Below are 25,831 nucleotides of genomic sequence, written 5' to 3'. Positions count from 1 at the left end.
TCCTGCAAAGGATTTGAAACCAGAGACCCTCAAAGAGGAGCCTGTAGGGGATTAACTTTCAGAGGTCACAGCCCCAGCACAGGGAGGGAGGGATGCTTCAGGTTTGGACCCATTACATTGGTAGGGAGGCAAAGAATAGGAAAACATAGCAGAGGACGCTAACTTTGGGCCCATCTAGTCTTCCCTTCCCCACCCCCACTTTATAGATGAGAAAACTGAAGCCAAGAGAAGTTCTATGGCTTAGAGCTGTAGATTTGAAGCCCAAAGCAACCTCAGAGCTTATCTGTGCAAACTGAAGGTGCTAGATAAATGCACGCTGTCTAACACCCCCCCCCTCCACTTTACAGATGAAGAAAGGGAGGCCCAGGGAGTTCATGTAACTGAGGGTTTTAGATCTGGAGCTGTGAGAGATCTTCTAGGCCTTTCCCTTACTTCTTGGTGGGTTTTTTTTGTCTTTTTGCAGGGCAATGAGTGTTAAGTGACTTGCCCAGAGTCACACAGCTAGTAAGTGGCAAGTGTCTGAGGCCGGATTTGAACTCAGGCCCTCCTGAATCCAGGGCTGGTGCTTTATCCACTGTGCCACCTAGCTGCCCCCCTTCCTTCTTTTTTTTTTTTTTTTGGTGAGGCAACTGGGGTTAAGTGACTTGCCCAGGGTCACACAGCTAGTAATTGTTGTGTCTGAGGCCAGATTTGAACTCAGGTCCTCCTGACTCCAGGGCCAGTGCTCTATCCACTGTGCCACCTAGCTGCCCCCTTCCAGTGATATCATGTGCTCAAGGCCACCCAGGAATAATGACAGAGGAGAATTCAAACCTGTTGCTCCTCATGCTGCCTGAGGTCCTGGTGGCAGAAGCGGGGACTCAGCCTATGCCATCTGACTCCTCTCTCAATGCTCTTCCCTGTGGTGCCTCTTCTGCACCTGAGCAATGTTCTTAGGAGCTGAAGACCAGGGAGAGAGATAGCCAGGAGGCTGCAGACACACCGGGGCTTGTTTCTCTGGAGAAACAAGAAACAAGGAGGAGAGTCCCTGGGTCAAGACCTCCAAGACTAAGTGGGAGTTGGAGCCAAGGTGAAACCCAATGCAGAGCTGTGATGAGGAGGAACAAACTATCACATCCTTCCCTGGAACCGAGTCCTGTGGACTTCACAGGTCAAGGGGAAGGGGCCAACTTTCAAGGGGCCCTAGGTGCTTTCCTCCATTACGGGTGGGCCTTCAATCAAGACAGTGCTTTAAATCTGGAGGACTTCATAGATTCCGGAGAGGCAGGGCTCAGCTGAAGGCTAACTGAATCTCTGGCAATCATGAGCTTGTTCCCTTTTCAGGGGGAGCTCAAGCCCAGGGTAAGACTCTAAGCCCTAAGAACCATTAACTATGCCCAGGGAAAGGGGACAAATCAGATAAGGCAGGAGAGTTGTCTTGAACATTTACAGGTTTGGCTGTGGAATTCTTTGCCTTCCTTACTGGTCTATATAGAGCCTGTCCTATATTTAATGCTTTGTCAGCCTGAATGCTTGCATGGGAGCTGAGGGTTTTTTCCTTTTTTAGAAATCCAGATAGGAGTCAAATTCTGATATTCACAAAGGAAACTGATTGGGGGCAAAATGAGTCCCAAGAAATGTCCTCATTTTCAGCTCCTCCAAGGCATTTCACAGGGCCCAATCCAGTGCTTTCCAAGAGCCAGAGCACTCAGAAAGCCCAGGCTTTGAACACAACAGTCCAGATTCTGAGCTTCAATTTCTCACAGCCAATGGCATGGTAAGAAGCCTGTCATTTTATTATTTTGCCAGCTTCTCTATAAGTGCTCAGGATGGAGTCCTGCCTAAGGTACACTCCAGGAGATGAATTTCTTTTCAGAAGCCCGTGGGGCTAGAATATATGACTCCTCCATTCCTCACAACCTCATCAGAGATAGACCTCATCTTCTGGTAGTAGTGGTTCCAATTTGAGGCTTTCACTGTCCTGAGATTCCATCGAACTCGTTCAAAGGCCTGAAGGAGAGAGAGAGAGACCCCCCCCCATCCCTTCTCAGCACAGCTTGAATGGCCTGTTAATTAACATTAGCCACTGTTTCAATAAACAAGGGAGGCAGCCAGCTCAGAACTTAAATGCCCCTGTGGCAGGGCATTCTCAAAAGCTTGGTTCAGAGCAGTCTTTCCAGTCTCCTGGGACATGATTCCCCTTCCCAAGATTCAGTTAAACTGGTCTCCACACAGCACACATTCCATCTGCCCCCTCCATGCCTGGGATACATGCCCTCCCCACCTCCACCTAATAGAATAGTGGTGTCAGACTCAAATATATAGGGATCGGGGCAGCTAGATGGCAAAGTGGATAGAGCACCGGCCCTGGATTCAGGAGGACCTGAGTTCAAATCTGGCCTCAGACACTTGACACTTACTAGCTGTGTGACCCTGGGCAAGTCACTTAAACCCAATTGCCCCGCAAAAAATATATATATATATATAGGGATCCCTGCAGGCCATGGATTGGCTTAGAAAACCACAAATCTACATCATCTATGTTGTATTGTATTTTCATTTATTTTGTTCAACATTTTCCAAATACACTGTAATTAGACTGTCCTCAGGAGAGTTTGACAATGAGTCTCTTCATATTTAAGAAGCTGCTCAGACACCCCCGTTTTGGTCCTCTCCCTCCTTTCTTACTTCCAAGTTCCTTTATATTTAGTTATCTTGTAGTCCATTTGTATACTTATATTTATATACTTATATACTTGTAACATTGTCTCCTGTGATTAAATGTAAGCCTTCTGAGGGCAGGGGCTGTCTCCTTTTTGTCATTTTTCCCTAGCACTTAGCAGAGTTTCTGTGCTCACGGATGGCTATCTTACAAAGGAGCTGCATCTGACCTGCATCCCTGCTCTTTGGAATCATGGGAGCCTGGATTATTTTGTGGAAGAAGTGAAAACATGAAGCCCAATCTCAAAAGGGAGAGACAAAAGGACAGTGGGTGGGGTTGGGGCAAAGGAAGCCTGTCCTACCTTATGGCACCAGGATTCACACAGTAGCTTCTCGTGGATGGCCGAAGGAAGGTTGTGGTTCAAAGAATGGGTTGCCCTGGAAGGAACAGAGATACCAAGGCCCAATTAGGACAGGTTGGTTCTACATACCTCAGTGCTGCACAGGGCTGGGTTTTCATTGACCAACACAGATCCCAGCCCCTGGAGATTCTCCAAGTGGGCTTCTTCAGTCCACCTGGTGGAGAGCCCCTTCCACTGGATTAGACTGGTCTCCTGACTTCAGGCGCTCCCAGGCTTCCCTCCTAGAGCTCAGGAGAGAGCAGTGTCCTGCCTAGATCACCAGGACACATTAAAGTTAGCAGCAGCAGAATCCAGTGTATATTCACTTTTCCATCTTGAGGTAATATGGGTGGAGGAAAGGGATTGGTTGAAGGGAGCAGTTTAAGCAAAGGGCAAACGTCGAGTGTTTCAGCAGAGCCTGAGCTCATCTCTCCTGTTATTCTCATGGGAAAGATGGAGAGTGCTAGGCTGGAGGCTGGCCCAATTAGATGAGGCAACTGTGGTCATCATCAATGGGTCTGTGATGTAGGGGCTCCTCCCCAGAGTGTGGGCATTCCTTAAAGATTTCCACTAAGCCCCTGGCTTTGTTTTCCAGTTCTCTTCTCTGTTACTAGAGGTCGTAGGCAGGTTGTTCCTGAAAGCACACATTCAGTGTCTTCAGTAACTGTGTCTGTCTCCTGAAGGTCAAGTGGGCTTAACATGAAGGGGTTCCATGAGGGAAGGTGGGGTACCAGTCCCAACAGCTCAGGAGAGAGCCGGAGAAGGGGCTTCCACCTGCACAGCAGACTGATCACCCGCAGGGATGGGAAAAGCCAGCCCTTGGAGCATTAACGTGTCCTCTATGACTCCATCAGAAATGTGTAGGCAGCCTAGTCCTTGCCATGGAGTGAGACTTGGAAATCCTCTGATTAATAGAATGAATAAAAAAGCACCTAAGTGCTCTCTGTGTACCTCAGGGAACTTAACTTGTGGAGGAGGAACCACCACCTAGAAGGGGGTGGCAGCTAGAGGAGGGAAGCTTGTGCTGGGATGGCAAGTTCAGTCTCTGGCCCATCCCCCCAAAAGCAATTGATCTGATTATCATTCTCAGAGCAAGGGTGTCCCAGAAGTGTGGGGGTGGTTCTGGCCACTGGATGCTGGATGTCTGGGGGGACCAGCCGCACTCCAGGCCTCCCTTCACTCACCAGGGACCAGAACTCTCAGCAGAGCCAGGGTCAGGCCTCCTGGACTCCACCATTTCTGGCCTGAGTTTAGCGCTCTTGGCACCCTCCAGACTTGGCTCTGTGGGAAGTCCACAGATGTCATTTTCAGGTGAGGTGGGAGTCAGAGAGTTCTAGAACAGACTTTGCACTCTGGTCTCAGCTTGACCTCCAGTGAGGCGCCGCCTTCTCCCGCACAGCTTTGTAGAGCCCCAGGGTCTCACAGCAGCAGTTATGGCCCGGTAAAGCACACCTGGGCTTCGCTTTCCTGGCCTCTGCTTGCAGACCTCCAGCGATGGCGAGCTTACTACCTCAGCAGGAGGCCCACTCCCTGACATCTGATTTAAAGCTGCTTCTTTGTGATTTCTTCCCATGGCTTCTCCTTCTTCATGTGGCCAAGAGCAGAGAAGTCTAATCCCTTTCCCATGACTGTCCTTCACATTCTTTTCCAGGCTAAGGGCTGCCCTCTCCTCCCACTGGTGCCCAGAAAGCACCAGTGGGAGGCTCTTCACCACGGTGGCTGCCCCTCCCCCGCCCCCCACGCCCTCTGGCTTTCCCGGCAGGTTCTCGGAACACGTGCGGCCGAGGCTGGCATCGGTGACTTTGGCAGCCATGTCGTTCTTCATTCTGCTGGAGTTTCCAGTCTGCTCACCTCCCTCTCTCTTCTGGTGAACTATTGCTGTCTGGCTGTGCTTCTACTTCCCACTTGTGAGTTTGGTTTATGCAAGCCCCCATACCCCTACTTAGCATCTGATGAGATTTAGACCCGTGTGCCGGCTTGGCAAACGTCCTCATCCAGCAAAGGGTTCTGAGGGGCTGTGCTGGGGCCCTGTGGCAGGCTGGCCCTCCAGCCCATTTCTGAGGATAATGATTTCAAGTGCATGGGACTACAAAGGAAACCTCTGAAAAGCAGCTCTCTAAAGATTGAAAAAACAAATCCTTTATCATCAACATTGTGTGCTGATCTACTGTGATGGACTAGATTCTTCTCACCAGTGCAATGGCACAGAAGAGCTCCAGGGAACTCGTGATGGAAGAGGATCTCCAAATCCAGGGAAAAAAAAGAACTGCGGAGTATAGATGCTGAATGGACCATACTATTTCTCTTGGTTTTGGTGCTGTTGTCTTTCTATTTTGAGGTTTTTCATCATTGCTCTGATTTTTCTCTTATAACATGACTAATGCAGAAATATGGAAAAAAAAAGAAAAAACAAGTCCTCAGACGCCATCATTAGCTCTCCCTCCTGACTGTCCTCTGCAAATGTGACGAGTGTGTCATCTGTGCCTTTAACCAGGTTGTCAATAAAGAGGCTAAGCAAAGCAGGACCTGGCGCAGACCCCTGGGGCACTCCAATGGAGACTGCTGGCCACGGTTCTGAAAGCAGTTAGTCACTGATTCTTTGGGTCCAGTCATTCAGCCAGGTCTGCAGCTGACTGGCCTGGAGCTCATTCGTTTTCCCACAAGAATCGCATGAGAGGCTCTGTCACATCTTGCTAGGAACTAGGCAAGTCCAGGATCCTCCCAACTTGCCAGCCTAGTCACGAACATGAAATAAAATAAAAAGAACAGCCGACTGACCGCCATGACTTCTGCTCTCACACACTGCCCTCTTGCACTTTTCCATGTGCCGTGTTCGTTCGTGCCTTTGCCTCAGTGGTGTTCCATGTCTGCCATGCCCTCCCTCCCCATCTCTACTTCCTGGAAACCCCTGCTCCCTGGAAGGTTCGGCCGGGGTGGGGGGGCACCCGTTCCATGAAGGCTTGCTGTTAGTGCTCTCCAAGCTGGGTGTGACTTCAGATTTATGTTGGCTACTTGGGACTGGCCAAGAAGCCCGGTCCTCATGAGTTTTCACACCACATATAGCTGAAGCAACGGTCCATACGTTAGAGGACTAAGGAGCTGCTTCTGGGAAGACATGGAAGAGAAGTGTCTGGCAGAGGTGTGGGCACACACGCAGATATTGTGGAAATAGCTCTGATCATTAAGCACATGGTGGACAGAGGCCTTTGGCTGGTGGTGCAGAGCCAGCCCTGGTGACACCTATGAAAAGCCTGGCTTGGCTGCCGGGTCCCTTTCTTGGTGGGGCATGTGCTTGGTTTGATTCCTTCACTGATGGCATCTGGTGAGGACTGGCAGAAAGGGCTTGAGCCTCGGATGCCTTCCCTGAGGCTGCCCTGTATCCCTAGGAATGTGTCCCCCCGCCTGATCATGTACCCTCACTGCCTTCCTCCAGGCCACCCTCACTCTGGCTGGGTGACTGGAGAGTTTCTACCATCATTTCCCAGTGGGATGGAGAGTCCCCAAGGGCAGCAGTGGTTGGCCCATTCTCTGTGTCACCTATGGGTACAGAATTCATGAAAAATGCTCAGCCAGGTGGCAGCTAGGGGGCGCTATAGTGGAGAACGCACAAGCCCAGGATTCAGGAGGACCTGAGTTCAAATCCGGCCTCAGACACTTGACACTTACTAGCTGTGTGACCTTGGGCAAGTCACTTAACCCTCGTTGCCTCACCAAAAAAAAAAAAAAATGCTCAGCCAGCATCGGTGAAGTGAACTGAGCCACCAGCATTCATTACACTTGTTTCCTCCTGGTGTCCAATCAATGCTCTCACCACCATGCATGTGCAAAGGCAGGAAAGGGTGTGTACGCATGGGTCCATGCTTGTGTACCTGTGCACCTGTGTGTGCCTGTGAGGGGCTCTGCCTCCTTTCTGAGCACGGCAGCTCAGTGGGTCTCTGTGCCCCGCCCCCTCCATCAGTACCTGGAAAGTACGACCCCCATGGAGTAGATGTCAATAACAGCATCTGCTATTCTCTTCAGGTGAAACTGCTGATCTGGAACACGAGCACAGAGAGGTTCAGCCAGCAATGAGCACACACAGCCCTTCTCACGCTCCCCTCTTCTCCTCCCTCCTCCCCTTCCTCCTTCACTTCCTCCCTCGTCTCTCCTCTCTCTTCATTCCTCCATCTTCTTTTCTCCTCTTCTCTCCCTCCCTCCTCTTTCCCCCTCCACCTTTCCCTTTTCGTCTTCCCTCCTCCCCTTCCTCCCTCTTCTCTCCTCCCTTCTCTTTTCTCTCCCTCCTTCCTTCCTCCTCTCCCTCCTCCCCTCTCCCTCCCTCCTCTCTTTTCCGTCCTCCAGGTCTGGGCAAGTCTGAAAATCTGGGAAGGGCCCACCACTGGAGTTCTGGGAACCAGAGAAGTCTATGACTTTGGGGAGGCAGGGAAGGGGCAGTAAATGTTTTATGAAGGGCAGGAAAATAATAATTTCCTCTTTTTTCATAAAATCATCTTTCTGAAGTGTTAAGAATTGTCAGAGCTGAGCTGTGCCCAGAACAAGGTTAGAAATGTAAGAGGCAAAGGTAAGAGAACATACGGATCACTTCTGTGCCAAATTTTAAGAGCAGGTGCTCAACAACCTCTGAGAGTAGGTCCACACACTTTGTCACCTTTAAAGGAGGAAAGGGAAGGAAGTCAGCTTGTCTGGAGGGGTTTCATCTGATAAAGATTGCCAAGCAGGACACCATTCTTACAGTAAGCCAGAGGGCCTACCTGGGGAAGAGCAGCATGGGTATTTATCATGGCCCATGTACCATTCCCCTTAGCTTTGTGTGTGGTATCCCTGAACATATCAGCTTCATGGGGGGACATCTTTATGAACCCTCCATGTCAGCCTGCTAGAGGCGCCATCCACATTGGTCCAACTGGGGAGCTGTCCACTCTAGTCTTTCTGGGACACTGTCCATATTAGACTCCTGGGGACACCATCCACATTAGCCCACCTTACAAGGCAGCTTCCTCTCAATGAATTTTCCAAGACTATTCAATGATGAGAAGCTGTAGACCTCTGATGCCCAAGGGCCCACATCCCCTCAGAGTGAGGCTGGCCTCCCAACTAGCTGATGGCTGGGCCTTCCTGCTGAGCCAGAGGTCATCTTCATGACTCATTAGCCCAGTTCAGTTCTTGTCCTCCATGTATCACAGAGACCCCAGAGCTTTCTTTGAATGTGCAGGGCAAAGAGGGACTACTGCTCATCTAATTCAGGAGACGGCTCCAAGTATTATAAGATGCATATTAAAGCAAGGGGCGCCATAAGAATCCAGAGAATGCGGTAGAGAGTTATCAAAGTCAAGGAATGGGTTCAGGAGGCATGATGGCTATACCAATGACCTGAAGCAGATGGAGGAGCATGGATCGGGCCTTGAGTGTGACCGTCATGCCTCTGGCCAAGGGAGCTCCCATTCCAAGTTGGGCCTGGACCTTTCACTCACTGAGGTGGTGTGCTGGGGCCAGCTCACCCTCTTCATCTGAGACTCTCCTGCCAAGCCTCCGGGGATGGCCTCCGAAATCCAAACATGGATGCTGAGGAGAATTCGGGTTTGGGGAAGAGCCACCCAGGAAGGAATGTGTTTTAGAGGGGCTGGCCAATGAGTGGGGGAGGTTCTTGCTCCCCCTGCCTGATCTGTGGCTGGCATTTGGGAAGCTCAGAGCTCATGAAATGCCTTTGCTTTTTCAATTTTCTGTTGGATTCAGGGGTCAAGAAAGGGTGACATGGGAGGTGACTGGCTCTGGCCATCAGCATGGGCACTTGAGGCCTTCTTGGTCTGTTGAAGAAGATCCTAAGCTTGTTCAGAAGCTGCCCCGTGGCTAAAGAAACTTACCAGGCTGGCAGTGTCCTGCAGGTGCCCACTGACCACTCCATCAAGGGAAATACCTGTCGGGATCCCTATTATGCTGGGAGGAGGAAGCAAGGCTCACATCAGTTACGCAGGCTCGGGCCAAGGCACGTGCAGATGTCTTCTGGCTCTGGGCTCTGACCCCCCAAAAGGCAGAGAGAAGCACCTTGCCCCCACCTTGTTCACTGCCAAACCCAGCTGCCAGGCGGTGGGGACCATAGCAAAGCAGTCTGCCAGGCTTACCGTTTTGCTCTGAGGCCAAGTTCAGTGAAAAGGATGGCAGTGTTGTTCAATGGGTCTTCCAAGTTGTGTTGAAGCTCCTGTAATTGGGCCCCTGCATGCTAATGAATACATGAAAACAGAAACCAGAACCAAGCTCCTCGAATTCAGGTGCCGGGCTCCATCCCTCTGAAAGTCTCTACCTGTTTTGGGTGCCTGGTGTGGGCATGGTTCCCGCACACAGTGAGAGCACACTGCTTAGTGCCTCTGGGCAGGAATTTTCAACAGATTCACATGGACCCTCTAGGAAGGGCAGGGGTGTCCCCAGGACTTAGCCCAGGCATCCAGTTGGTGCTTAATCCACACTTGTTGAGTTAAAGTGACCGATGGGACATCATTCTTTGTGCTTCTGGGTTAAAGCGCAGAGAGAGCGAGACCTAGGTAGGGTCAGCTCTGAGGAGCATGTCTGTGCGCAGGGCCTGCACTTCAGCTCTGGGGATTGCAGGCCCAGGGAACCCAGAGGCCCCTGCTGGGGAGCCCTCCCAGCTTCACTGCGGCGTGGTGGAGGGCGCTGGCCTCAGGGCCATGACCTCCTGAAATCCAGCTCTGCTGTCACATGGCCCAGCTGAGAGACTCTGGGTCTGTCACTGGCCTTTGAGCCCCAGGAGACTCGCTAAGAACCAGCTCCAGAATTGGCGCCCATCTGCATGGGGAAGGAGAGGGGAGGGCCAAGAGCACCTTACCTGCAGACCGGCCAAAGCCACGAATATGCGGAGGATGTCATTGGTACCTTCGATGATGCGGAAGATGCGGAGGTCCCTCATTATCCGCTCTACTCCGCTTTCCTGAGGGAGGAAGGCGCGTTGGGGGAGAGGCCAGGGCTTGCTCTGCCTTTCTGAGACCCCCGATGGCCAGAGACTCAGCCTGGGGCTTGAGGAAGCCAAGACTGGGGGCTTCCCAAAGCCAGGGGAAGGAGGCTTCCCTTTTCCCTTCTCCCCACCTCCCAAAGCTGGCCAAGTAACCCGCGCTTGAAGGCCCGGGCTCTGGGGGCAGGGGGAGTGGCGGGAGGGGGGCCAAGTCTCCTTCCCTGTTGTCTGATGCGAGGAACCAGCACTTTCAGACCCCGCTTGGGCTCTGAGCACTGGCTCCCTCCCCCTCCCGGGATACATCGTCCCATTTTGTTTTTGTTTTTGTTTTTGTTTTGTTTTGTTTTGTTTTTTAGTGAGGCAGTTGGGGTTAAGTGACTTGCCCAGGGTCACACAGCTAGTAAGTGTTAAGTGTCTGAGGTCGGATTTGAACTCAGGTCCTCCTGACTCCAGGGCCGGTGCTCTATACACTGCGCCACCTAGCTGCCCCGGCATCACCCCATTTTGTAACTCCCATGCTCTAAGGGTTAGCGCTGGGAATTTGGGCGGCAGCCTTGGATCCGGGTGGTTCGTGGGGCATCCTGACAGTGGAGCCCCAGGCAGCCTCTTCCCTGCTGCTTTGAGGGTCTGGCCCTCCCTGTCCTCTCGTGAGCTTGTCGCTTCCCAGCTTCCCCTGGGTGTCCTGCACGCCGGCTTTGGCCTGGAAAGCTGATTCATTCATCTCCCTGTTCGCTGCTTCCCTTCTTGGGGATTCCCGACCTTGCTTCCTTTTGGGCCTTCTTGGCTCCCAGCAGACTGATTCTTTCCTAACCTTGGCCTGGTGTCTGGGCCCTGATGTCTGCTCCCTCCCTTGTTGGAAGCTTGAGCCGCGCTGGGTGCTCCCCAGAGCTGCCAGCCAGGGCGGGCTTCCTCCATCCCGACCTTTCTGCCTCTCAGAATCTCAGGGCCTGGGGAAGGATCCCAGGGTCTCTGAGCCATCTGGGGACTCCAAACTTCAGAGGGAATCTTAATCCATGAGCAAGACATCCCTCCATAGCTGCCCAGGTTGTGACCCTCTCGTTCGAAGCCTCCGACAAGGGGGAGCCCCTACCCCCAAGACAGCTCGGTTCCCTTTTCTACAGCTCTCTTTGGGAGGAAGTTTCTTCTTACATGAGCCTGCCAAGCAGGACAGAGCATAGCTACATGAAGAGAGCCGGCTCTACTCGGGGCTGCTTATTCCATTGCCTTGGAGGTCCCCAGCCCCCAGCCCAGACATCCTGGAGCCTCAGGGCTCTGTCCTAAACGCTGCCCTCTGAGGAAGCCCCTTCAAGGCTCCATCACAATGCCTCCTCATGCACACAAAAGGTGTACATGTGAACTACACATACTAGTGAGCATACACTCCCAGAGAGAAGTGTGGGTCTGACCATCTTGGCTTGTGTGGGCTGGTGGGCAGAGGGACACTGGATTGACGTGGGGCTCTATAGATGTGTGTACCTGGGCACACACTTGTGCCTCTGTGTGCACACATGTGTGCGCATGTGTGTGCACACGCGTATGCATGTGTAAATGGCCAACCCAAGGAATCAGGCCTGGTCACCCTCCTATCTGCTGACAGAGGGGCCAGAGCTTCACCTTCATGTAGCCAGTCCCTCCGAGGATCTGAATGCACTCGTCGGTGACTTCCCAGGCAGCCTCCTTCGCCAAAAAAGATCCAAAGGGCACGTCAGAGGGTCAGTGACCAACAAGACGTCTGCCATCTCAAAGTCATCTTCCAAAGCCTCAGGTCATCCAGTCCAATCCTCTCATCTTTTGGGTGAAGGACATGAGGCCAGAGGAGATGGCATGATTGGCTCAAGGTCATATAGGGAATAAGTGGTAGATCTGGGATTTGAACCCAGGTCTTCAGGACTTCCTGGAAATCCAGTTGCCCTTGTGGGAGAATGGAAAAGAGATTTCTCTGGAGCTGGGGAATCCCTCTCTCTCAGCCTCCACTTGACCCATTGGCCTGAAATGTCACGGAGAGCTACTTTTCCTGGGTCCCTTCCTGGGCGCCAGTGGCCCATAGACTCATGTCACTGTGCCCCTGGCACCCCACATTATCCCAGCACTAGCTCCCTCAGAGGCCCTTTGTCTACAGCTGCTCTTGGGTGCCTTGGGTAGTTCCTGTCCATTCACTGCCTTGGGTTCTCCCTGTAAAGAGCCTGGTCAAGCTCACCCTGCAGTCTTGCCACTGGCAGACAGGCCAGGGCCTATGGAGGGCAGAGACCTTAGCAGGTGAACTGGCCTCCACTGGACAGGGCACTTCTGCCTCTGTTTCCCTTGCAATGTCTGTGACCCCACACAAAGCTGGAGATGTAGCATCAGTGATGGACGACCCCTGCCCAAGCACAAGCAAATATACTCACAGAAGCAAAAATCTTGCTGATGGCCGCTTCCAGATGGAATTCGGAGACTTCCATGTCCATGTTCCCACTGACCATGTATGCCATTGACTGCAAGAGAAGAGCACATTGGCTCTGAGGGTTGCCCAGGGGTCGGCTGGCAGGAGGTAAAGGCCAAGCAAGACAAGACTGACCCTCCCCCACAGGACAGTCCTACAGGTAGCAGAGACTGGCTGTCTCATGCTGCCCCCACCCAGGCTTCATTTCTCTACACAAAATATGACACTCATGGAAAGTTCTAGAACAAGACTTGAGGAACTTACAAAAAGGTTTAGTGACATTAAATTGCAGAGAAAAAAATTTTCAACTTAAAATCAATTAAGGAAGGTGGGGGAAAGAGAAAGAGACAGAGACAGATAAGAGATGGGGGAGAGGGAGATAAGGAAAAGACAGAGAATGGGGAGAGGGAAAGGGTGGGGAGAAAGAGAAAGAAGAGGAGAGGACAGAGAATTCAAGAGAGAAATGAAGAGGGGAAGAAGGAGAGAGAATGAGAGAGGTAGTTGTGGATGAAGAAGAGAGATGGAAAATGGAGACAGAAAGAGTAACAGACACAAAAGTAAATACGGGGAAGCAGAGGGGAAGGTGGAGCCAGAGGAAGGTGTTCCCAAGAGTCTGGGCACAAGGATCCCCAAGTGCCCGAGAAGGTCACAGAGGGCCTAGAGCATGTACACAAAGAAAAAAGAATGTAAGAGAGAGAAAGCAAAGGCGCACACAGAGGGAGGCTTCTGTGCCATTGTGTTTCTACCCTGCATCTTTCTAGCATTTTGTTACTCATATTTAATGTAGCCACACCCTAGTGGCTTGAAGCCCTGAGATTCTGGGATACGCTGTATCCTTAGGCCAGGCAGAAGAAGCAGGGCAGAGCCCTGGCTTCCAGGCATCTCAGTAGCATCTCAGGGGCTGCCATCCCTGTTTGACACCTAGGCTTGCAGTGGCTCCCTGTTTCCTGATGTGCACGTCATTGCCAGATTGTGCTGCTGGGGGTTATGGGAAACCAGTGACAAGATCACAGAACCATGGAGCTGGAGGTGGCCTCAGGGGCCACTGAGGCCAACCTGTTCCCGAAGGCCGCCCTTCAGATAGGGCCACCCTGCCCCTGGAGTCTTCTCTTCTTCAGTTGGTCTTCAGTCCCAGTTCTTTCACTTCATGCCACATGGCCTGAACTTCAGGCCCTTCCGCATCCTGGCTGCCTCCTCTGGGCATTCTCAGCTTATCAGTAGTATCCTCCTTAAACTGTGGTGCCTAGAACTGACCACAGTTGTCCTGATGAGGTCTGTCTCTCAAGGGCTGAGGACAGTGGGATGGTTGTCTCCATGGTCTGAGCAGCTCAGTCCCTGCCATATGGACCTACTGACTCATCCTGAGCTGGCAGTTCATTCAGACGCCCAGATCTTCTTCAGTTGAACTGCCGTTCAGCCATACATACCTGCACAATCTTGTCTCTAGAGGTGAATTCCTTGAGCCCAAGTATAAAACTTTACATTGTTCCCTATTAAGTTTAATCTCTTTGCATCTGGCCCATTAACCCAAATGTTTAATCCAAACTGTTAACTGCTCTCTAAATTTTGTGTTATCTGTGAGTCTAAACATTCTTTTTGCCTATGTCCAAGTCATTGATAAAAACATTCAACACCACAGAGACCTCAGGTACTCTACTGTAGACCTATTTCTAAGTTGATATTAAGTCATCAATGATTACCTTTTAGTAATCCATAGGGTCATCTGGCCCACATAGCTCCATCTTATCCCCCAAAGCAGCATGGGAAATGTAGCTTGCTTTGAAAAAAATCTAGGAGAGCTCTGGCTACCATATGACCTCAATCTATCTGTTTAGCCCCCCTCCAAAGGAGGAAGCCAGGTTTACAGGTCGTGTTCTGTTCTGGGGGGAGCTGGGCTCATTCTCTGGGATGGCTGCTTCCTGTCCTGGGAGGTCAGGAACCACCTCTTTAAAACAGGTTCTACAGATCCAGCCATTCTGAAGAGCACTTTGGAACAGTGCCCAAAGGGCTATAGAACTGTGGCTACCCTTTGGTCCAGCAATACCACTGCTAGGTCTGTATCCCAAAGACATCCCCAAAAGGGGACAGGACCTATTTGTACACAAATACTTATAGCAGCTCTTTGTGTGGTGGCTGAGAACTGGAAATCAGAGGAATACCCATCATAGGGGAATGGCTAAACAAGCTGTGGTATATGATGGTGATGGAATATTATTGTGCTATAAAAAATGACAAGCAGAAGGACTTCAGAAAGGCCTGGAAAGACTTGTATGAACTGATGTAGAGTGAAGTGAGCAGAACCAAGAGAACATTGTGCACAAAGACAGCAATATTATCTGATGCAGAAGTGAATGACTGAGGGGCAGCTAGGTGGTGCAGTGGATAGAGCACTGGCCTTGGAGTCAGGACAACCTGAGTTCAAATCTGGTCTCAGACACTTGACACTTACTAGCTGTGTGACCCTAGGCACGTCACTTAACCCCAATTGCCTCACCAAAAAAAAAAAAGAAGAAGAAGAACTGAATGACTGAACTATTCTCATCAATACAATGATCCAAGACAGTCCCAAAGGACTATTGGTGAAGCAGACTCTCCACCTCCAGAGAAAGAGCTGATATTGATGGCACACAGACTGAAGCAGGCTCTTTGTCACTTTCTTTCTTTTTTTCCATTTATTCAAGTTTTCTTGTACAAAATGACTAATCTGGTCATCACTGCACAGGGATAACCCACATCTGATTACCACCTCAGGGAGGGGAGAGGGGAGGGATAGAATGTGGAAGTCAAAACTTTAAATAAACATGTTTATTATTTAAAACAACATGATACCACCTCCTGAGTGAGTTTATAGATGTTCTGTCATAACAATCAGTTTAACAAGGACTTATTTTATAAATCTAGATGGTATTTATATCCCCAGCACTTGGCACACAGTAAGTGTTTAATAAATCCTTTCTCATTCATTCATTTATTCAGTCATCAGTCAGACAGTCGGTCAGTCGTCAGCCATCAGTCAATCAGTTGGTCAGTCAGTCAGTCAACATCCTGGGGGACACATTCTTTAAAAAAACACCTCTTGGTGTGAAAAACCACACCTTTTTACCCACCTCCTGTCTTTTGTGGCTGAGTAGATGCTTACCTCGGTGACGTAGTGATACATGGCCATGTGGGCCAGCTTCTCCTGGATGATCCCATAGTTGCAGATTTGGCTCCCAAACTGTTTCCGGTTTGCAGCATGATCAGCCTGGCATCCGAAGAGAGAGAGAGAAGCCATAAAGTGAGGAGCCTTTCACAGGGGCAGCTAGCTCCCTGAGCATTCCAGGTGGCTCTCATTAATTTCAGGCCATTACCAGGAGGGAGAGCCTCTCTGGCCAATGTGGACCTAGGACTACTGACTCCTGGGCACAGTTCCTAGGACTTAGGGGGACACTTTGGGGTTAAGGGAAATCAAGTATTATCATTCCCCCCTTTATGGAGGACATGCTCTGGGTCACCCAGCTGGCAAGTGGCTCTACCAGAACCAGGAGCCCAGGTGTCCTGGCTGTTGACACAGTGCACCTCCCACTCAAAGAATGAATGAGCCTGAGCAATTGCTCAGTAGGACCACACCCTGAGCAGCCTCTTTCTCTGAAGTGGCATGTGTGCCATTGCTCAATCTTAGCACCTTGCCCATAGTTGTTGTTTAGTCACTTTCAGTCATATCTGACTCTTCGTGATCCCATTTGGGGTTTTCTTGGCAGAGACAGTGGAATGGTTTGCCATTTCCTTCTCCAGCTCATTTTACAGAGTAGGAAACTGAGGCAAACAGGATTAAGGGATTTCTTCAGGGTCACACAGCTAGGAAGTATCTGAGGCCAAATTTGAACTTAGGAAGATGAGTCCTCCTGACTCCAGGCCCATATTATCTACTGCAGCACCAACTGGCTGCTATAGTGGGTTACAATAAATGTCTCTTTGACTGAATAAATGACTCTTTTTGAACTCTTTTTCATTCTTTCTCAGAACAACCTCCAGCACCCCCAAGAATCAGGAAATCTGGCTTCTGGTCCCAGCACTGTTATCAGCTAGCTGCACCACCTTGGACAAATCTTTCCTTCTCTGGGCGACAGGTTACTCTTATGTCAAAGGGGGATGAAATCTGCCCTCCTTCCCTCCCCCAGAGTTGTTGTAAGGTTTAGACCAGGCACTAGAGTGGTTGAGAAAGTCAACCCAAGGATCCAATTCTGAACCACTGTAGACTTCAAGCAACACTCCCCACCTACCATCCTTCCCTGTCCATGGTCCTGCCAACCCGAGGCCAGCCCTGAACAGCCTTGCTTACTTGGTCTCAATGATAGAGTCCCATTTTTTTTTTCAGGGCACTGAGGGTTAAGTGACTTGCCCAGGGTCACACAGATAGTAAGTGTCAAGTGTCTGAGATCAGATTGGAACTCAGGTCCTCCTGAATCCAGGGCTGGTGCTTTATCCACTGTGCCACCTAGCTGCCCTTAGAGTCCCATTTCTGCTGCCAGACACAACACCCCCACTTTGCAGGAGCGGAAGCCAAGACTTAGGGAGCAGCAGTGAGGGCTAGTGAAGGCTAGCACCTGAAGGTTCCTGGTGCTGGCTACAGAGCCCAGTGTACGACTGAGCCCAAGCTGTCACTGACCCCAAGAGACAAAGAGGGTGCCCAGCGTCTGAGGCTGCCCCTCGCCTCCATGTACCAAATGGGGTTTGTTGGCTTGAGGAAGGGTAAAACAGAGGCTCTGAGGGGTGGAAGGAGGGGGCAAAGAGTGCTTTCCAGCTGTATGCCTGCAAGCACAAGCGGCAGATACTTGTCCAGCAATGGAGCGGACCACTGATCTGCTCTGAACTTCACCTGTGACTTCGAGCCAGAAGGGGTCTTAGAGGCATAAAGGCCAGTCCCCTCAGATGAGAAACAGAGACCCATGGGAGTGAAGGAGCATGTTACAAGGCAGGATGCAGCAGAGACAGTCTGACTCCCTCCCTCCCCAGTGTCTCACAGAATCACAATGTTCCAGCTGGAAGGTGGCCCCTATGCAGTGCCTAATGGAAAAGGAACCCCATCTCTAATAAACCTGACAAGAGCCTCCCCCAAGGACCTCAGTGCGGGGCTGGAGGGGGGGAGCTCACCACTTCTTCAGGCCTCCCATCACATGCTGGGACAGTTCTCATGGAAAGGAATTTCCCCCCACATTCCCCCTCAATCCTCCCCTTTGCAGCTTTCCAACATGGCTCCTGGTCCTCAGAGGCCAAGCAGGAAAAGGTGAGTGTCTCTTCTGTGCAGCAGCTCCTTAGACACATGGGCACAGCTGGTGTGCCCCAAGTCTTCTCTTCTCTGGGCCAAATGCCCCCCCTTCCTTCAGTGGTTCCTTCAATGATATGCACTCATGTCCCTCACTTCCCTTTTCCTAGATTTGAATGCTCCCATGAGCTGTTTGTATGCTCTGGGTCAGGCAGTGCCAAACAACAGGGAGCGAACATTCTGCAGCCACCCCACCTCCAGATGACTTGGGGATCCAACTTCACGCCCATTGACTTTGGTGTCAGAACTGACCCAAGGGAAGGACCCAGGATCAAAGTTCCACTTTCAGCTCCATCTTGGAGCCTCCATTTCTCCTCTCCAAAGTAAAGGGCTGAGCTCACGCATCCCAGGTCCCTTCCAGCTATAGCTCCCATGCCCCCCAAGTCATGCTAAGTGTCCAGATTCCTGCAGTAGAGGTGCACTTCTCCTCCCTCCTGGAGGGCCTGACCTGCTGGGAACTTAGATACCAATGGGCCCGCTAGCTCACCGCTTTGCTGATCACTGCACGCATGGTGCCCGCCAGGGCAGAGACCATCCCAAAACGGCCATTGTTGATGATGTTCATGGCGATCTTGAAGCCGTTCCCAAAGCCCCCCAGTACATTTTGAACAGGTACTTTCACGTTCTCGAAGTGCACCTCTGCAGTGTTGGAGGCTCGGATGCCCATTTTTTTCTCTGGGGGACCACTGAGGAAAAACAAGCACACATTCTCCCCAAGCTAACACCCTCTTTCCCTTCTTCTTCCCCTACATCTGCTTTGGACCCACCACGCTCAGTCACTGCTTCCCCACAAGACCTTGGTCTTCGTTCATCCACAATTCACCTTTCTGGCCCTCTCCAGTCATTGTGTCCATGTGGCACAAAATGGGAGATGGCATTTTGTTTAGCTATCTGAATGAGGATAGATAGCCCCTAATTTCAAGCCTGAGCGGTTGAGTTCTTTCAATGACCAAACGATCCAATTGCATGGTCTACACCCACCCAGTGATTCCTCTAATTTTCCAGGCTCATTCCAGCATATGGGTTAGACACAAGGCTTTGATGCCAAGGCTTGCTGCTCCAGGAAAGTCTTAGGTTTAAGTGACCCAGGAATTTTTACCCAGAGCTTACAAGAGCCTTGGAATCTGAGCTAGGTGCTGAGCCATTAGCACTCAGCTCATTTTGTCCCCATAATTATAAATGAAGCGATTGTTCCACTCCCCACAGAGTGTACTCAGCATTTCTGTTCTACAGTGTATGTGAGCCTCTCCTCCAGAGAAGACAGGGATGTGGGGTTGGATTTTGAGGGACCTTTGAGGAAAGTGGGTGTAACTGTCAATCCTGATGTCATATTGTAATTTCAGGGAGAATAAAGTGTTTTTCTATCTATGCAATGGCCCGAAGACCTGCATCTCTTCAACACTGATGGAAAAGAGAAAAGCAGGGCATTACCTCATGAACTTCCATTCTGTCCCCCAAATATAACTGCCCTGTTTTGCTAGTGCACACATCTGTGAAATGGGTCCAAGCCCGACTGGGCAGACTGCAGCCTCTATGGGAAGGCCAATAATGGGAGACTCAGAATGACCCTACCTGGTCACCCCTTCAAATGCTTTTTCCACAATGAAGGCAGAGATTTTTCCTTGTACTTCTCCTGTGGTCACATCTTTCACTTGTGTCTTGGCAAATACTGTAAAGATGTCCGCTATCCCGCCATTGCTTGGATGCAAGAATACCATTGTTGTTAGCCTTCCCTCCTCTTCCTCCTCTTCGCTCTCCTCCTCCCCCCCCCCATTCTCCTCCTTTCCCTCCTCTTTCCTCATGAGAACCAATCTCAGGTCATTGTCTAAAGAACCCAGAGTACGATCTGTGCCACGCTTTAGATCCACACCGTGGATCCAGTTTAGTGCTTTCCCAGCCATTCAAAGAGGCTCCACCCCAAGGAGTTACTTCTCCCCATGCTCTGTGAGGGTTCTTCTTGCCCCACCTGGCCCTGCCAAGGTGTGCACAGGAGGGGCTGGTCTCATGGTAAAGGAGCCAGGGGCCAGGCTGGCAAAAAAGAGACAATTCCCAGCTGCTGCTGACTTAGTGGTTCCATGAAGGCTGAACCTGCACCTTTCATGGAAGTCGTGGGCTCTGGGGTGGAGTCACAGATGAAAGGGTGGTTTAGGGGAGGTGGAGGCTGGAAGGGGCCATGGGGGAGCCAGCTCTGAAATGGACTTCAGCTTTGGTGCCTTCTCTTCTAGGGGCCCTTTTGTGATCCTCTGAGGTCAATTTGCACTGTCTGAAACCCCTCCATGGGAGCCAGCTAGTGCCCCCTTCTCCAAATGCAAATGCTTCTAGGAGGAATCACTGGGCCTTGGTCCATTTTGGACCTTCTATGATCATGTGTACCAGAAGGATGGGTGCTTTGGTGAGGGGGTCTGAAGGAGGAAAGGGAGATAAGCAATTCTGGAGGAGGGGAATGAGCCTGAGGAAAGGCATTGTACTGTTGTAAGGGGCTTGAGGAAACACAAGGTCCCTGGAAGTCTGAGAGAGAGAGAGAGAGAGAGTGTGTGTGTGTAGGAATAAGCATTTATTAAGTGCTTACCACATGCTAGACACTACACTAATCACTTTACAAACAGTATCCTCAAAATTCTGCAAAGGTAGGGGCTATTACCCCATTTTACAGAAGAGTAAATTGAGGCAAATGGATTAAGTGATTGGCCCAGGAACATGCAGCTAGGAGGTATTTGAGGCTAAATTTGAACTCAGATCTTCCTAACTCCAAGCCCAGCGCACTACCCACTGTGCCAGGTTTCAGAATAGGACAGGAACGGGGATAGCAGAGAGGTCAGGTTCTACCTTTGACGCTTCCTGGTTGTGTGAGTTTGGGTGAGCCCCTTCCCCCTCCGGGTTTGCCTCCTCCCCACAGACTGAGGGTTGTGGACTCGTTGTCTCTGGGGCCCTTGGCTTCTCTGGAGCTCTGTCCCAGTCTAGTCCCTCCCCTCTGTGCCCGCTCTAGACCCTGGGATCTTCTTAGGCTTGGAAGGAAGGCACCTGAGCAGAGCCCTGATGACCTGCCAGGCAGCCCCCCACAGCCCAAAACCCCCCTCTGAAAGGGCCTCACCTAATCCAAATTTTTCGACCATTCAGGGTATAGAATTTCCCACACTCGCTGGCCACGGCAGTGGTCTTGATAGAGGCTGCATCAGAGCCACTGGTTGGCTCCGTCAGGCAGAAGGCGGCCACATAGTTTCCTTTCAACACATGGATCCGAGAGATCAGTCACTGCCCGTGAAGGCACAGAGGAGCTGGCCCACAGTGGCGGGGCAGGGGCTGCTATGGGTCCAAGGGGGTCTCCTGTCTGCCCCCCAACTCCCTTGGCTTCCGGTCTTGTAGGACAAGTGTGTGGCCTGCAAGTGCTGGGGGCTCCTTTTTTTCAGTCCCAATTAGGAAGAATCCCAGGGACACCTGGGCCAGTGGGCTCCCAAGGCCTTAGGCCCTTGGTGCGTCCTGGGAGTTTGGGGCTGGCCTGTTCAAGGCCAAACAGGGAGAGTCCGTCCTTTTCCAGGGGCTAAGTATGAAACAGGGAAACTCTTCCAAGTGAATGAAAGAGCTGGGCCAAGGCCGGGCCACTTAGGTGGGTGGCGCCTTCACCGACACCTTTCTCCTGGTGTCCATTCTTCTTGGACTTGCATATTTAGTGGGGCTGGATTCCTACAGGGACCCTGAGTTCCACTCACCCATCCATCCACTCACTCATTTATTCTTGCCCCCTCCCCAGCCAGATGTGCTTTTGCATTCACACATTCACTCACAGAGGTTTCACTGACTAACCCTAACCCTGTGTGCGTAGAACCATGTGAGGTGCCCTGGGGGGTACATGCAGCCCCTGCCCTCAGGAAGCCTACACTCTAGGTACATGAAGAGTTATAGAAAATATGAAACATTTGGAGGCCTAGGGGCCGGCTTTCTGGTGGCTGGGCTGGTCAAGGGGGCTTCCTGGAAGAAATGTGGATGGGATCAAGCCATTCAGGAAGGAGGGGGATGGCTGTCCCAGATGGAAAGGTAGACACAGGTGAAGGGGAACAACTGGGAAGGAGGCAGGCACATTTGGAGGACATGGGGCTGCTGGCAATCAACAGAAGCAAAGAAATGTAGATTGGGGCCAGAGTGTGGGGGAAGGGCCTTGAATGCCAGGCTGAGGAGGAGCCTTGAATGCCAGGCTGAGGAAGGGCCTTGAATGCCAGGCAGAGGCCCTCTGAGCTCCAGCGGAGGAGGGGTGCCTGGACAGGGCTAGAAGAGAAAAGGACAAGCTCCTTACCAGAGGCCAGGTCAGGCAGGTATTTCTCTTTCTGGTGCTCATCTCCAAACAGCAGGATCCCCTTAAGACCACTAGACTGATGGGCCCCGAGAGTGACGCAAACTGCCAGGTCATGCAAGCCTAGGGTCTCCACCATGCGAGCGTACTGCGGGACAGGGACAGGGGCGGGGAGGTCACCGGGCAACAGATGGGCACATGGCCTGGGGGACCCCTGGGCCTCCCAGGAAGGTGGGGAGGGGAATGGCCGGAGGAGGGCCCAGATCGGGGTGCAGCTGGATGGAGGACTGAGGACCAAGTGGGAGCTTCAGCTTGGTTTGGGGGTAACTCCTGAGGAAGCCCTTTCTCTCTTCAGGTCTCAGTTTCCTCATCTAGAAATGGGGGCATTGGGCCAGATGGCCCTGGAGCGTCTGCAAGCTCACGCGGACCCTTAGCTCAGGGGGCTCAGCTAGCTGGACAGCCGCCTTCTAGGTCAGTGGGTCCTCCGAGCCTGGGCTCGAGGCCCAGAGGAGGCCCTAGCTTGGGGCCTCCATTCCCTGCCCCCAAGCTTTGGAAGGCCCAGCCTCCAAACTGGAAATGGCTGGCTTCTGCGCCCCCCCTTCTTAACTGACCCTTCCCTCCCTCCTCGCCTGGGTGTCTGTCAGGCCCTGGCCCCCCTCCCCCTGCTGGCCCCGCCCTTCCCTCCCTCCCTCCTCACCTGGGTGTTTGTCAGCCCAAGGCCTCCTAGTTTTTCGGGCACCTGTAACCCAAAAATGTTCAGCTTCTTGAGCTTTTTTAGGGTTTTTGACTGGATTTCTTCATTGTCATCATTCCAAGTCGGGTCATTAACCTCCTTCAGAGATAAAATTTTAGTCAGTGAGAATGAGACACTCCATAGACTCTGTGGCCTGGGAAGAGTCAGACTCCTGGGAGTCCTTCACTCCACTGAACCTCGTCTGGGGTGAATAGGACCGCCCAGAGCCGTGATGGGGTCCCACAGTCGTGGGGAACAGTCTTCTCCTGACCTTGCCTTGCCCGCACCCAGACCCCACTGGCTCAGCCTTCCCAGCATTCGGAGAGGCTGGCCCAACTATTTGTAAGTGACTTAATTTCAAAGATAGAGCAATGCCTCTTGCTTTATTGTCTCATCAGTGTGGTTGTGATTCTGCTCGGCCTCAGTTTTCCTCATCTGTAATATGGGTCCCTTGATGAGACACTGGGGCTCTGCCCTGGGCAGTCCCCAGTCCCCCCTTACATCTGTCCTATCAGATTGGAAGCCCCCCACTCCCTCTGCCCAAGCTGAGCAGTAACTTCTCCCTCTAAATCCCTGTTTTTACAATTGACCTAAAGCTCCCTCCTTGGGGACCACAGAGCCTGGAGGTTTGGGCCATCCGCAGGTACAGTCAGCACCCACCTCCAAGAGGCGGTTGCACGGCTCATACAGCTTCTTCAAGAACGAGGTCTGCTCCTCACTGAGAACTAGGGGAGAGCAGAGAGGCCGTCAGAGCCCACGCTGGCCTCTGAGGTCCTGCCATGGGGGCCACTTAGGCCGCAGGGACCACTCGGCTCTGATTCCTACCTGCAGGAAAGGGGAACACATTGTCCACGACAACTTTTCCCTTGAAAATGTTCGCAATGAAGGACGGCGATTCCTGAGGGGGGGAGACGAGGTGGAGGGAGGGGAGGAGACAAGAAGCGGGGACATTGTAAAGCTTGCCCTGAGCGGCCTGCCAGGAGCGGCCCCATGGGGGTCACACTGACTCATCCCGAGATGGACACTCTCTGTGGCACTCTCTGTCCTGCTTTTACAAGCAACGGATCCCAGGGCGGCTGGGCTTCCCACCCCCGGCACTTCCAAGCCTGGCCTCGGGGTGCTTCAAGGCAGGGCCATCTTTCTGTCAGGTCCCCTTGGATGGCCACCAGCCAGAAGGGGGCGTGGCTGGCAGGCTCCTCCCCCCACCCCCCCAGCTCCTTGTTAGAGCTCCTCTGCCAGCCCCTCACCCAGAGGCTGTGCGCCATACCCCAGGGCCATCCTTCCTTCTTTCTCAGCGCTTAGCCCCTGGCTGGCCCTCCATCTTCCTTCCACCTCTGCTCCTGTGGTCATACCTGGACACTCCCACAGCTAGAGGACCAGCCTCGGGGTTGGGAAGACCTGAGCTCCCTCTGATCCCCAGTCTGGGTGATACCCAGCCCCCCCCCCCACTGGGTGACCCTGGGCAAGTTACCAGCTCTCAGGGTCCCTTGCAGAGTGGCTGTGGCTCTGCATTGGTGGGTGGAGTTTATATCCTGGGAGTTCCCTTTTAAAAGGATCAAACCTCACCCAATGAGCTTAGACCCAACTCAATATCTACACTGGAAATGGGATTTTAAAACAGACTCATTGGTTTCATAGCAACGGGCTGAGGTGGAGGGGTAACTCACCTTCACTTTGGAGAAATCAGTCTTCTTGTGTTTTGTGGAATGAAAAGGAGAACTTGGTCTGTTGGAGAAAAGCGTGACATCAAGTGAGACCCACGAGGGAGCAGAAACAGGCCCTGAGAGGCTCAAGTAAGTGCAGTTTGGTCAGGGTCCCCTCCAACACCCTTCCCAGCCCAGGGGCCCAGAATGCCAGATGGAGGTGCCCCAAAAGGACAGCTTGTTCGATCCCAGTTGGACAAGAAGTCGGCCCATCAACCACAAACAGGGCCCCAGTCACTGCTTGAACACAGCACTGAGGAAGAACTTACTACCTCTCCTGGTGCCCCTGCCCCACTGAAGGCCCAGCTCTGGTAAGAAAAGACTTGGGATCATCTCAGCTGGGAGGTCTCATCCTGAGCTCGTAGACTGACCACCAGTGAGGCTATGGATCAGTCTGGGTGGGGAGGGCGCTCCTGAACTCGGATGGGAAAGATTCTCTTTTTGTGTCCATTCACCTTTGGTTTCCCGTGTCTGGGGGATTCTGTGCATTTTCTCGAGTCCGAGAAGGAAGGGAAGCCGAGGCTTTGCCAGGCCCAAGGGGCCCAGAACTGAGAAAGGTCTAGCCAGCCCTCTCACTTTGCCTTGACTCATAGACATTCAATGACACACCCACCGATATCAGGAGCTGACCACGGGTCCTGGGACTCTTAGAACTAGCACCAATGCAATCTCCATTGGTCACTCAAGCAATGCTGCCTGTGGGGCTGGCAGCATGAGGAATGGGGGCCAAAGGCAACATCTGCCTGGGTCTGAGGAGCCAATCGCCCTGCATGGCTGGGAAACTGGACCCCTTCTACCAGCTGCAGGGCCCCTTAACCAAGGCCCTGGTTATGCCAAGCAGAAACCAGTTCAGATCCAAAGCATAATACAAGTTTCCTCAGAATTGTACATCTCAAGCAGCCTATGGGTCTTATCTGAAAACTGGCCCTGTACCGACCAATCACTTATTGCTTCTATGTTCCTTGAATTGAATACAGATGTTTGCGGATGAGGGGGACACCTTTTTCTGATTCCAGGGAATTGCACCCATTTTCTTTCCCCCTCCCAACTTGGAAAGTCCCCAATTTTTTTTCCAATTAGAAATCAGATGACCTAATCGTGTATCCCAGTTTATATCCTCTTCATTGCTTTCTTTTAACGTGTAAAAATCTGTTTCTCCCTGTATTGAGGGTCCAGTGCCAAGCTGAGGTGGCCTAGTCCTGGTTTACTGAGCAATTGGCATGGATTGTTTAATAAACCTCAATCAATTCCCACATCACATAACCCTCAGGGACTGGCAGGGAGGAGCCAGTGCTGTTTGCCACGCTCAGCAGGGGACAGCAGAGAGGCATCAGCTATTAGTTATTATTATTAGTTATTAGCAGGGGCTAACTAATAGGCAACT

At 51.9% G+C, this 25,831-nt stretch overlaps 1 protein-coding gene across 1 annotated transcript; it reads right to left on the bottom strand.

Moving 5' to 3' along the window:
• Window positions 1–886: 886 nt before the first annotated feature.
• LOC122747068 (very long-chain specific acyl-CoA dehydrogenase, mitochondrial-like) lies at window positions 887–24,009 on the bottom strand. The gene is made up of 19 exons (XM_043993302.1): window positions 23,992–24,009; window positions 23,570–23,642; window positions 23,405–23,469; window positions 22,709–22,843; window positions 22,015–22,159; window positions 20,818–20,947; window positions 19,299–19,424; window positions 18,214–18,412; window positions 15,561–15,665; window positions 12,387–12,473; window positions 11,614–11,676; window positions 9,877–9,978; window positions 9,158–9,255; window positions 8,900–8,972; window positions 7,614–7,686; window positions 7,003–7,075; window positions 3,003–3,078; window positions 2,838–2,901; window positions 887–996 (listed from the first exon to the last, which is right to left on the bottom strand). The coding sequence occupies exons 1-19, from the start codon at window positions 24,007–24,009 to the stop codon at window positions 887–889; spliced, it is 1,815 nt and encodes a 604-aa protein (XP_043849237.1).
• Between the last annotated feature and the right edge of the window lie 1,822 nt (window positions 24,010–25,831).

The sequence above is a fragment of the Dromiciops gliroides genome, chromosome 3 (genome assembly GCF_019393635.1).
Source record: "Dromiciops gliroides isolate mDroGli1 chromosome 3, mDroGli1.pri, whole genome shotgun sequence".
In the NCBI taxonomy this organism is placed as follows: Eukaryota; Metazoa; Chordata; class Mammalia; order Microbiotheria; family Microbiotheriidae; genus Dromiciops; species Dromiciops gliroides.
The sequence above is the reverse complement of the archived record's forward strand: the minus strand, read 5'-3'. Positions and strand labels throughout refer to the sequence as shown.